Source organism: Anoplophora glabripennis, unplaced genomic scaffold (genome assembly GCF_000390285.2).
Source record: "Anoplophora glabripennis isolate ALB-LARVAE unplaced genomic scaffold, Agla_2.0 scaffold353, whole genome shotgun sequence".
Lineage (NCBI taxonomy): Eukaryota > Metazoa > Arthropoda > Insecta > Coleoptera > Cerambycidae > Anoplophora > Anoplophora glabripennis.
Window position 1 is genome coordinate 126077 of NW_019417362.1, and position 14115 is coordinate 140191.

General features: G+C 33.1%; 1 protein-coding gene across 5 annotated transcripts in view; it reads left to right on the forward strand.

Moving 5' to 3' along the window:
* Nucleotides 1-14115, forward strand: part of LOC108911267 (prominin-like protein) — a 78776-nt gene that overhangs the window by 48819 nt on the left and 15842 nt on the right. For all 5 annotated transcript variants that reach the window (XM_018716159.1, XM_018716160.1, XM_018716161.1 and 2 more), the window contains exons 3-6: nucleotides 8688-8952; nucleotides 9130-9317; nucleotides 9457-9621; nucleotides 12576-12691. In XM_018716159.1, coding sequence (XP_018571675.1) covers nucleotides 8688-8952; nucleotides 9130-9317; nucleotides 9457-9621; nucleotides 12576-12691 — 734 coding nt within the window. The remainder of the gene's footprint in view (nucleotides 1-8687; nucleotides 8953-9129; nucleotides 9318-9456; nucleotides 9622-12575; nucleotides 12692-14115) is intronic.

Sequence of the window (14115 nt, forward strand, 5' to 3'; positions counted from 1 at the left end):
GGGAAGGTGTGTAAGTGTTAGTCGTGTGGGGATGCCCCCTCACGGGGGCGTACGTGTCTTTTGGTGTATTTGTCTGTCTGGTATATTGTTTGTCGGGGGTCGCAATTTTAAAGAAATGTATTCTAAAGTAATGCAAATAACTGATAAATAAGTAAAAACTTACCTGGGCATAACCCCGGCACAGGTGCTGTAACAAAGATGCCGACGGCGTCTATGCTTAAGCCGGGGATTAGGTCGGTGATTAAAAGGAAAGAAAGGGATTCTTTCCAGGTAGCCTTAATAAAGGCAGGTAGAATTTGCTCCTTGCACTACACTTTCACAAAACACGTGTGCTCTGGTCGGCTGCCCGCTAGGAACTGAAATGTGTATCGTAATTGATCATAAAATTATCGTTCGTTCTGATACTGTGCACGAAACGAACTTGATCGGTTTTAAAACGCCTTGAAACAATGATATCATTTTTTTAAATTGTAAAATGTAACAAAACAGGTTATACATTAATATTAATCAGTTTTGAGAAGTGATATTCTAATTGTTAAGTTTCTTCTTTTCCATGGTAAGTTCAATTGTTTGATTATTTCTCTGTTTTAGACTAGTTTTTGTAGTATCGTCCCTCTCTTCTATAAAATAAACTACCTATTGAAATTAATAGGTACCTTGATCCAATATTATTGGCTTTTTATTAGTATTGGGTTGCGCTGGGTCGCACATTGAGGTTTGGTCTTTTATGGCTTTCACTTTGGCAAATTGAATTTGCCCGCGAATGAAAATATATTATAATCGTGTAAGTAGTGTGGATGAATTTAATATAAGTGTAAATATTTTAACCTTCGGCTTGCGAAACCGCTAAAGAAATTATATTAGTGCGACCTACATTTTCTATTGGCGTACTCGTTGCTGCCTTGTATGGAAACAACGCGCCTAATTGATTTTATTTTAGTCAATTGATGTGATTCTCTTCTGAGGCAGTCTAATTAAAGGACACTCCGTATATTTTCCGTAGTTCTGTATTTATTATTCTGCAGTGTTTAGGAGTTTGACTGCCATTCCTGGGCATAAGATGGATTGTTCATAAGCGAATAAAAAATGTATATATTACATAGGCGTAACTTTAAATATTTTTAAAATTCTTCGAATTATACAGGGTGTTTCTAAAATAGGGTTCCGAACTTTTGCTGCGTGTATATCTCATTAAAATAAGCCAAAAAGTTCCTATTAACATGTGCCCTAAAACGCACCCTTAGGAAGTTATATGTCCTTAAAAGGGCTCAAACAAAACTGTTTTTTTTTTTTCAAATAAATTGCAGTTATGAAGGATCCGATCATTTAATAAATAATTTAGGACATTAACCATTAGTCTCTGCACATGCACTGGGCTATGCATTGTTATCAAATCTCATATTGCAATGAAACTTCTAACACGCTGTATATTGAATTTTAACATCAGGCTCTAGATTTATGGATTTTTACAGTTACACGTTCCGTATCCTTTCATTTTTTTTTTGTCTATCGACCACTCGAGATGTTGGGCAAGTATTTCCCGTTCCCAAGCACCTCGCGCTCGTAATAAATTACCGTTCTTCCAGCACAATACGTTTCGCGCCGTAGAGAACAATAACGTTCCGGATACGTATCTCTCTATCAAGACAGCGGTGAAGGATGTTCGCCTGTTTTTGTCGGGGCCGGGGCTATTCGTTATTCTCCCTCCCGCTAATGGATTCCCGGCTGGTGAGACGGGGATCGAGCGTTTTTAAATGGAACACACGCAAGCAGTGCGAACCGCAAAGTGTGTCAGTGGTGATAGGAGAATTTCTTGAACCGCAGGGGTCGGGTTTTTTTTTTCATCGTCAGATTATGTGTAGGGTTATTCTGTAATCTTGAAAGTATCTTGGAAATTGCTGCAAAATTGTTCTTTTCTTCTGAATGTAAGGGATAATTCACACAATATTGTATCTCCCTTATCCTTTTACCTTTCTATTTAGGAAAAAAACGGTAAAGACCAAAGTTGTATAAAATATTATTGCGATATCAAAGGAGTGTATGTAAAAAAACAATTGACTGTTGCGTTCTGGAGATGTAAATCAAACTTTTGTTTTTTTTTTTTAATTAAACAACCTGTATATTTGTCGCACTAGAAGATATACAGGGTTGGATAAATTACAAGAATGTTGTACATTTTCATGCCATTGAAGATTATGAAAAAAAAATTGGAGATAAGGTGTACCATTCCTTGTAATTTCAAATTAATTGTCAACTTTTTACAATAAAACGAAAAAAAAATCGTAACTTTCCACTTATTGAACCAATACAAACAAATAATACATTCACTTGAACACTTATTGCGGCAGAAAGTTTTACTTTTATACAGAAATGTCAAAATTTTCATTTGTTTCTTCCAAGGACATTTAAATAAAGGGGACTTATTTATTTACATTTCTGGATGATGCCTCGTCTATTCACAGTCTAATTGTATCATTGCTGTCAGCTGTATAATTGTAGTGGAAATGTACTTAATATTTTTAACGCAATTTTCATCACAATTATGAAAATTATTATTATAGGATAGTATCATTAAGTTATGCATACAATATTGTTAAATACTGTACATATTAAACTATTTTTAATTTTTCATGTTTGCCATGTTTGAAGACTTGGCAACAGCGCAATAATTTGTAGCGTTTTCCGCGTTCGTTCTGCCGTGGTTGGCAGAATATGGTGTCTCTTGTTAGAAAATAGTTGTGATTTTGGTAAATGAAACGTGATTAGTGTTTATATATGTATTTTGGATAAACTTTTAAGGTGTGAATATGGTTAGACAGTGCAGAATTTGTAAGAAATTGGATTATAAACATCCACATCTATCCTTCCACAGGTAAGCGTGCTTGAAGGTTACTTTGGAATGTATATGCAACTCTGGCCATTGTCGTGCTTGTAGGTAACTTTTATTTGAATAACGGTAAAATTTTATAAGACTGACTTTTGGTATTTTTTTTTAAATTTTTGCCGAGATAGTAAGAAAACAATAATATCAACCATGTTTGGCCATTAAAATCAATAAATCGCCCGAATCAAAGGAAAATGCTGCACCACAAATAAGTTACAGACATTATTTATATTTAATAGATTTATAGGTATTTCAATCCCTTATACCCAATATAACAATCATTCATCATTTTTAATTTCCTCTACGACAAAAACCTTTTCAAAAATATATTTACAATTTTACTAAATGCACGAACAAAAAGACTGAATAAATACAACAGCAAAAATATGGTGGTATGTTCTATTATACATAAAAATACCGAAGATGCAATCAACTGAAAGTTGCATTCATTCAACAATATTGATGTTCTCCTTTGGGAATATATTTTTATGTCTCACTAAAAGTTTGCCTCAGTATTTTAAAAGTGAAATGTGAATGTTTTTAGGATGTCTGGGGATGGTGCAACAAGAAAGAAATTGTAACAGTTACTGGGATTCCAAGAATTTATAATTAAATATTTTATTTTGACCCTTCCAAAACGTACGACATTGGAGATGCAATCGCCCGCATCAGTTGGATGAAAATAAAGCCCTCTGCTTTCCCCTTGCCTAGCTTCACCCAACATATGAGATATACTGTGACATGCCTAGTCCCCTTTATTTAAATGTCCTTGGTTTTTTCGCATCTACGTTTAATTTAAATAAATCATGAAGTTGGCGTTTTTTGACCTTTAGTAAAACCTCTTCCCCAAATATTCTACATACATCGTTGAATTCGAAATTTAATGCTTCTTCTAACGAATAAAATCCGGTATGGTATGCATAAGAAAATAAAAAGTTGGCCTTGAAAACAAGGATCTAGGAAGCCTAAATGTTTTAATGGTCCAGCAAATAGAGCGTATGGCCTTATTACGTACCAATTTTCAAAACTCTAGTTTCGATAACAAAAAAGATATGGAAAAAATAAAAAAAACAGTTTTCAGTTTTTTTCAGGATATTTGAGAAACGGTGCAACTTTATCTGCATTTTTTTTTTTTCACAATTCGAATTGGCAAGAAATTATGCAACTTTCTTGTAATTTAATCATACAGGGTTGATTAATATTCTAATTCGGGAGATACTAATAGTGTACCCTTACAAGTGACCACCCTGTATAAATGTCACAACATTTTGCTTTATTTTTTGTTAACCGCCCACAGTGGATACAATCAAGATTGCTATGGAGCCAGGGCCACGTATATTGAGAGAAATCGACAAAACGACAAATATATAGGGTGTTCAATTCAATAAAACAAAACTTTGATTTATATCTTCGAAATGCTACAACAGTCAATTGTATTTTTATAATTATATATTTCTTTGATATCGCAACAATATTCCCTACAACTTTCGTCCTTATAATTTTTTACTAGATAGAAACGTAAAAAATGTACTGTTGCGTGAATGACTCTGTATACGTAAAGACATAAACTGTGTCGTTAAAGGCCTGTTATTACAGTGTCGCAGATAAAAAAAAGCCGATAACCGTGATTGCCTAGTAAAACTCTCATAATTTGGTATTACGAAAAGGAATCAGGCCAGTTGTGTCGAGATTTATTGTAGCAAAAATAATTTGGATTACATTTTGACGTCATACTCGTGTAATTATTTCAAAACTGCCCGTCGTTTATTTTTAATGTTTTTATTTCTTTCACAACGGCGTATACAGGGAGGAGAGCCAGTTAAGGCTGGCGCGTCCTCTTATTTTTTCTGTTAGGCTGTGAAATTTAATATGCTTGCTTATGAGGGCTCTATAGCAAATAGCCAGCAATACATTTTTATAGCTAGCTGGTGTTTGTATTGCTGTTTGCCGATTTGCTAATGAGCCCTCTTATACTCCAGTGTCAAAAAAGTAGGCATTGAACCGGCAAATCTAGACAAGTAGTTGCGTGGAGAATGTGATTCCATGGGCGTATCATTTTGGAGGGTTCCGAGAATCGTTAAATATAGAACAACAAATAGATTTGTCTCGAAGCAAAGTGGACGGGGTTTGAAAAAAAGCTAGATATTAGGAACAAGCAAACCTCAAATTATTGACAAAAAAACTCGTCCTAAGACCCAAGGCAGATAACATGATTTTTTTAATGGTTATGTACCGGTGACTCGCATTGCAATTTCGTTCTTTTCTATCAGCGTACTTTTCCGAACAGGAAAAATAAGGAGGTAACAATTTTTTCTGATCTAAAGCCGTTAAAGGCTGGCTTTAATTTTTCCTTCAAAGTGAACAAATGGGATTGGGCGTTGGCAATTTTTTTTGGCGAAAAGCGACGTTAATATCCACGTCCAAGGGTGTCATCAGCCTTGGCTTTTAACTCTACCATGTCATTACATTAGCGGTAACAACGTTGTCGTGTTCTTCAACCGTAACGTCGCTTGCTCATCATAAAATTGCGTTATTCCCGCGATATGTGAATGTCAATGTCGCGTTATGGAAGCACCGAAAAAACCTCGAGCGTTACTTGTAAATGTCACGTTAAAAATGGCTTCAGCTTTAGCCGAATAGAATGTCACCGTTATTTTGATAAAAGCTGCTGCATAGAAATGTGTCTGCTTATGTTTTTCGTGTGCATTATTATGATGAGGTTAAATCAATTGTTGTAAATAATGGTAATTCAGTTTTAAATTGACTTTGATGATTAGTACTATCTTGGAAATAATTTCCCTGTAGTTTAATTGGGTATTTTGGAATAAGTGTCAGTCAAGGCTGGGTTGTGAAATAATTTTTGCCTAAGCAAAGATTTCCAATTACTGAAAAAAAAAACAAATAAATCAAAGGAAAACTGCACTATATCTGTTGTAGTCGTTCCTGCGATCTTAAAAAAATACATGTTTTAGTTTTCAAACAAATGTAAATCAAATATCAGAATTGAAGTTATTTATATGAAGTACATATTGCTCTTTTTGTAAAACTTGGGTATCTTTTTTTGTTATACAGGGTGTCCCAGAATAACGTGTACAACGGGAAACCACAGATTCGTGGACTCAAAATTGGCAGATTTATGCTAATTCACCTATATCCGAAATCGCTTCGTTTGGCCGCTAAATGGCCACAAAGTTCGTGAAAATTTTTTGAATTTTGTAAATAACTCGAATAGGTACGTATTATTCGATTTTGATTATTTTTGGGGTGTGGACTTTTGATTTCACTCTACACATTTTGGTGTTATACAGAGTGTTTTTTAAAACTTACAACTCCTACAAAATTGATGTGATGTATGGTGATAATATCCATTCATAACTTTTTCCTCCTTCGAGCAATAAAAACAACTATTTTTATTTGATAGGTGATACCAGTTGGATGTTTTTGGGCCTCTTGTAGAATTTTAATTAAATGAACGGTTTGGGTACAAAAAATATTTTTTAAATGTATACAGTGCTAGTAGGCTCTGATTTTGTAGATCTTTAAGTCATTTTGAAAACAACAGTATGCTTCCACATCAAACACTGAAGACTTGTGGAGGCTTATCTAAAATGCCATAAATGTTTTTAAGAACTGCAAAGGGTGTCCTTTAACATTCTTCACCGAATTTATCTCTGTAGAAACAATGATGGCCATTTTGAACAGTTTTTATAGTAAGTCGTACTAAATTTAATAACATCAACTTTGTTACTTTTATCCAGCATTTTTTATTATATTTGTTTGTTTTTACGAATTATTTCAATAAAATTAGGCACGTTGTAAATAACTCTAATTCGTCATAATGTTGTGTATCCATATGGAAAAATTAAGTAACATGTGATATATCTCATCGTAGTAAACATTCATTAAAAATTGGCAGGTACAATGACAAAGATCAAACCGAAATTACAGCCAACCTACAAAATCAGTGACTACTAGCACTTTGTTAAGTATTGTAATATGGGTGGCAAGATAATGTAGATATTTAAAAAGGATTTTTTTGTACCCAAACCGCTCATTTAATGAAAATTCTACAAGTAGCCCTATTAAATAAAAAATAGCTGTCATTATTGCCCGAAAGAGGAAAACGTTATGAACGGATATTATCACCATACATCAATTTTGTAGGAATTTTAAGTTTTAAAAAACACTGTATAACCCCTGAATGTGTAGCCTGAAAGCAAAAGTCTACATTCCAAAAATAATCAAAATCGTATAATATGTATGCGAGTTATTTACAAAATTCAGAAATTTTTTGAATATAGGTGAATTAGCACCGTTGTTCACGTTAATCTAGGACACGCTGTATAACTGATGGCAGTTTTTTAATTTTAGTACTCATGAAATATTTTAATATTTTAAAAGTATTTAAAAATATATAAAATGTATATATTTTTTTATATAAATTTCAGAGAAAATGCTTGCAATGCAATAATAGTCTGATATTTATTAGCTTTCAAAAATCTATTGATCCTCCAAGTGACAATTTTTTCACTCAGTTTTTATATAAATATCAAAACTAATTTAGGAATTTTTGAATTTGAATAAACAATACAAAGTTATTGAAGGTAATTTGTTTGGGAATGGGGTCAGTTTTTTTAAAAAAAACAGTTTATTGGTTAGTCGACGTTTCGGCTATATTTAAGCCTTCTTCAGGACACTAAAATAATTACAATAAATAAACATACACATCATTATACATATTGACTATTAGGATTAAAAACAGATTAAAATTCAATGATATTACAATGATGAAGAATCAAGAACCAATCACAAGGAAACGTTTACGAAAATATAATAATAAATTTATCGGGTACTTACATCCAAAAAAGGTTTTCCGTGTAACAAATAATCTAAATAATGGGGAGTAAAATAGGTAGTATGTTGCTGTATCAAAATAGTACATTACTCGATGTTGATTAAAATATCTATGAATGAAACATATTAGAGGATTTAAGTGTGGAACAGAAAAAAGGGGGCCAAGACAAAAAACCATTCAATATTGTTGTTAACTGTCTGTGTCTCTTACTTCTGTCTATAAGATTAAAATACGATGTTTGTAAATTATCTATATCGCTGCGTTTGTTGACAGAGACTATTTTACTCCCCATTATTTAGATTATTTGTTACACGGAAAACCTTTTTTGGATGTAAGTACCCGATAAATTTGTTATTATATTTTCGTAAACGTTTCCTTGTGATTGGTTCTTGATCCTTCATCATTGTAATATCATTGAATTTTAATCTGTTTTTAATCCTAATAGTCAATATGTATAATGATGTGTATGTTTATTTATTGTAATTATTTTAGTGTCCTGAAGAAGGCTTAAATATAGCCGAAACGTCAACTAACCAATAAACTGTTTTTTTTTTAAAACTGACCCCATTCCCAAACAAATTACCTTCAATTTAATCACTGGGTCATGAAAATACTCTAAAATACAAAGTTACTTCTGGAATGGATAGAAAATGTAAAAGTTTTTAAACATAATTGACTGGCATATAAATTACTATATTCCAACGTTGTTTTTTTTTTAACAGTTTTCAGATAATGAATTTTTTCAGTTTTGTTTGAAACCCTGAATCATTGCACCATTACAGTTACAATATTTTTACTCTGTAATCTTCAAGAAGGATTAGAAAATGTAAACATTTTGTTTTAATAGGCAATTGGCGAACATTTCTATTTTCTAATTCTGGTTTTAGTTAATGAAACATTTGAAAGTAAGTACATAATTTTTTATAACTCTATTTGATTTGGTTTCAGGTTTGGTCACTGTAAAGAACGGGAACATAAACTTCCAAACTGACGCCCAGATCTCGGAAATCCTGAAGTACTACTGGGGTGTCCTGTTGGTCGTCGCCATCCTGGTCTTCCTGGCTATACTGATACCGACGTGCGGCCTATTCTTCTGCTGCTGCAGGTGCTGTGGCAATTGCGGCGCCAGGTCACAGCCCTGCGACAAGAAACGGGACCTCTGCAAGAAGATCCTGCAGGGCACCCTGCTGATCATCCTGGGCACGGCCTTACTGTAAGTTAAAGATTAGCTTCTTAGTCAATTTTGAAAAATAATTAGTAAATTGATCTGAGGCATGTTGGAACGCCTGCTAAATTCATCTTAAGCAAATCTAAATGGCGACAAGTAGACTCACGGGACTCGATTGCTTCTAGTGGTTCTATAAATAACGATTACTTCTATTTGTCGCAGGTTTTGTGTAGTGTGTGCGTTTTCGAGTAACCAACAGCTTCAAGACGGTGTCGATGGGTTGCCCAAACACCTACAGAATGCCAGACTGGACACCGACACATATCTCGATAGTACAAAGGATCAGGCGAGACATTTGCTGGTTACGAATTACCAAGAGTTTTCCGAAGTTTTCAGTAACACCATGAACAGTAAGTTTTCTGTGAGTGAGTGACAGTTTTGTTCTTTACAAAACGAGCATTTCCTAGTTTCGTAATTTAGAATATCTTCAAAATTTTAGCCTGGAAACCTCTTATTGTCATGATCGTGCATAAAATTGTTGATTTACAGAGAGCAGCGAGTATGTCATGGACCAGCTGAAGATTTGGAGCAACGCCACTGCCATGATGGACCTGTACGCCTTCGTACGCAATATGCCCGTGATTCAAAAGTCCCTGGAGACACTGAAAACTGACACGAACACTCTTAGAGCGTCTGCTTCCCAGTTAAATGACGGTAAGTGCTCTTAAGGCCCGTTTATAATACTTTCTCCATTGCCATTCCCGTTACAATTAATTGACGGGAACGACTGTTGATAAACGGATATAGGTACATTTTCCAGGGATAGAGAAGAGGAATGACAACGGAAAAAGTAAAAAAAAATCATCTTTTTGCTTGTAGAGTTGTGTTTTTTTAGTGTCACACAGAAATTTTACAATGAAGACGCACAAACACACGGAACGTCATTAAATAATGAAATAAAAGACAACATAGCATTATACAAATTTAATTTAGATTTCTGTAAAAACTAATACTTCATGCAGAAATTTGCATAATTATTTACTATATTACAAACCGATAAACTGAAAACTAAAATAAACTTTATAAAATGAAACGATGACATATTCGGCTATCGTCATTTCAGCCAATTAACGTTTGCCATTTGTTTTTTGCCCGCCCACCGCCTTGTTGTCATGTCACATCAGTTCAACAATTAACTGACCCCCACCCCGAAAAAAAAATTAGGAAACGGTTTAACTTTACTTTTTTGAGTTATAGTACAGTCATTGAAGGTGAAAATCAGCTGTAACCTCCGAATTCTTTGAAACTGCATTGATTTACATGAAAATTTAGAATAAGGCTCATCTTAGGCTCAGGTTCAAAAGTGACATAAGCCCGATTGACGCTTTTCGTTTTTTAGGGGTAAAAACTATCCCTAAGTGAAAAAAATTGAAAAAATTAAGTTTTAAGCATTTTATTGATAAAAATCTTGTTCAAGCACAAAAATTAAATAATGTTCCATGTTCTCGAACATGTTTTATGATATATTTGATCTTTTCGACCCTTTATTTAACCCTTACAAACTAACCCTATGCAAAAAATAATGATAAAAAATTACATTTTAAAGATTTGGAATGATTAAATCGTGCAATTATTTAAAATAAAAGTTACCTTACAGCTAATAATAGCTATTTATGATATACGTGTTAAAAGTAAGACTTTATTTTGTGAGTGAAGATGATTAAAAAACGAGCGTAGCGAGTTTTTTAACTTCACGAACAAAATAAAATCACTTTTAACACGTATATCATACACTATTTTTTCTACAAAACTGTTAAAAGTGAGCTTTTTAATTGTCATTTTTGATGTTAAAAATGTCATTTTTTGACACTAGTGTTAAAAATAACTTACTTTTAACACGCGTGTCAAAAAATGACATTTTAAACATCAAAAATGACAATTAAAAAGCCCACTTTTAACAGTTTTGTAGAAAAAAGAATTTTTCCCTTTCAACCCCTAAAAACCACCCCTGTATTGACAAAAATGATAAAAATTAGCTTTTAAAAGCTTGGAATGCTTTAATGGTGCAATTATTTAAAATAAAAATTTCCTCATTGCTTATGAAAGAATTTGTATCTCATAACACTTTTCAACCCTTATAAATCACCCCTGTGCTAAAAAAATGATAAAAAATTACGTTATAAATCTTGGAATGATATAATTGTGCAATAATTTAAAATAAAAATTGCCTTATATTGTTGATGAAAGAATATTTTACTTTTGCCATTTTCAACTCTTATAAACTACCCTTTTACCAATATTAATGTAAAATATTTTTATTATGCTGCATATAAACTTTTATACACGCTGACGCGCACTTGAATTCTAACATTTTGCTTAAAAATTAAGAAAGCCTATTTTGCTCCGAAAAAATGACATTGTTTTTTTACCATAACTCGGTTAATTTTGAAGCTATAGTATCCTACAAAAAAGCTGTAAGATCGTTTGCACATAAAACCTTTTTAGTCTTTCATTTTTTAAAGGGAAAGGATCGAAGGGCTCGAGACAGATCGTTTTTTCACTAAAATGGATACTTCAAGCGGCGATATCTCTTTTTATTTTTTATGCTATAGGAATTAAAAAAAAAGCAAAATATTTGTTGAAAAAAAAGCTACATTTTTGTTGTCTATAATTTTTTACGTATCTTTCATAGTTTCAGAGTTATTATATAAATAAGGCAATTTTTTTTTGAATAACGAAAAATACGTTTTCAACTTTTACCGTACATTATTAAAAAAATACGCATTCTAAACCTGTCTAACTTCAGGATTGTATGAAAAACACTAAAACAAAACTGATTGTAAAGGGTCTACGATTAATTTTAATTCTGATGGAAATGGTACAGCGTTTACTGCTCATTTTTCCTTAAAAAATATGAGCAACCCATCTGTTTTTGACGACAACTCCTTCAATTTTGCTCTAATTAACTTTTATAAGTGCTCATTTTGAAGGTCTTTTTGAGTACTACAAAAAACTCCAGGAGCGTTATACATGTAAAATTAATCCTTTTTCCGTTATTTGACGTTGAATAAATCGATTTGAGTATTCCCCCCAAAACAAGTCCCCTTCCACTAACCATATTTCGCTTTGTTTAGGACGTACAACACTTTTTAAAAAACGATTTTCTTTGTTTATTTATAAGCTACATATTTGTTCATTACACTTTTTTTAATAAAATGCGTAGTTTTTGAGTTATTAGCGAAAAATACTTTGAAAAAGTGTTTTTTTTTTTCACTCTAAATTCCGTTTTCAATCGTGTGTAACTAAAAAACTATTGATTTCCCGATAAAATTCTTCGAATATTTTTTGCTCAAAATTTGATTCTCTATCGATTACCAGCGTTATTTTTGAATAAAAAAATTTCCACCCCCGAGAAGGGGTGTCAACCCCCAACAGGGTGGAAGCTTCAATCGGCGCTATGTCACTGACGTTCATTGACCTTTTCTCTAACTATCTGCTAAATTTCAAGTCGATCGGTTCAGATTCAAAGAATTCGGAGGTGATAAGCTTCAACGACTGCACTATTATCGAATTTGAGCGATAGAAATACGAATGCATTATATATATAAATATATATATATAAATTTGCTGCCTTCAGTTCCATTACCGGAATGTGCTTTTTCTTGCAGCGATGCGAAAAGTGAAGAGGGACCTATTGATCACCCTGGAGAAGTGCAATATCGTCGAGTGCAAGAATATCAAAAGCAACATCAGTCAACTCCAGACGAACATAGATTTTAACAGGGTAAGATTTTGCAGTCGGTATTATTAAAGCCTTCGTTGCACGTTTTCTTACAAAATTGTAACGAGTCAAAAAAAAAAAATGGTAATCCTCCATGTGTTTCTCTTACATGCAGTACGTTGATCGATATTTTCCCAGGGTAAGTTAACGAATTGCTTGCTATGCTACAATGCCATCTACTGTTTGATTGTGAATTACAGCATGCCAGAAAAAAAAACGTAGATGGCGTAGAAGTTTACATAGTTCAAAGTTTAATAATGGAACGATATGTTGAATCAGAATAGCTCCACAACATCAGGATTTATCGGAGATATCCTGACCTAAAAATGTAAAAAGACGGGTTTTTTTTCACTATATTTGAGGTTATGTTACACCATGGGGTAATTTTTGTCCATAAAACTGGTTGTGGCAACTAAAAGTACTGCTCTTGTTCTTCAAAATCTGTTTTGATTCATTCGAATATCTCCTTTCCTCCAAGGAATCGCCTGTTGAAATTGATTAGTTTGGCATATTCGTCAATATTTGGAAAATGAGTGGCATCAAATGAAAACTCAAAAAGAGGGAACAATCAATTACAAACACCTAAATTCCCGCTGGTACTTCAGACTCTACGGTGTCGCTGATTACGAATCTGAAGTCAAAATTACAAAATTCAAAATGGCATCTTTGTTTTGCATCCGCCATATTGGAATTGATATTTTGAATTTTGTAATTTTGACTTCAGATTCGTAATCAGCGACGCCGAAAGGTCTGAAGTACCAGCGGGAATTTAGGTGTTTGATTTGATTCTTTTTTTTTTTGGGTCTTCCCTCAATTTCCCGATATCGACGAATATGCCAAAATAATCAATTTCAAAAAACGGTTTTTCGGGGAAGAAAATAGAATTTCAAATTATTCTAAATGGATTTTGAAGGGGAAGAGTAGTATTTTCAGATGTCACAACGGGTGTTATGGGAAAAATTACCTCGTGATATAACATAACCTCAAATATTGCGAGAAACCGAGTTTTTCGCAGTTTTAGGTTAAAATATCTCTAAAACCTAATTGTGACGTCGGATTTGAATTCAGAACGGCAAAAGCTTCGGAAAAATAGATCTGGTTTCTAGTTTAAAATTTTGTTGGTGTGTGTTATCGAAAATGTGTTTGACGTATTTTAATTTTTCTTATATTCGATCGATGGACAGGGTGTTTTTTCAGTTGAAGTTTTCTTTTTAACATAGAACCTAGTAAAGTAGGCAAATTTAGGTAACACCAAATTTGCCTTAAGATGTTCAAAATTGTCAAATTATAATTGAGAAGTTGATTATTTTCGAAATTACAGATTACAGATTTTACGGATTGACACAAATAGAGAATGTGATATTATTATTTCAACACCCTGTATCTCGAAAACGAAGCATTTTCGAACACACGTTTATGTTTCGTGA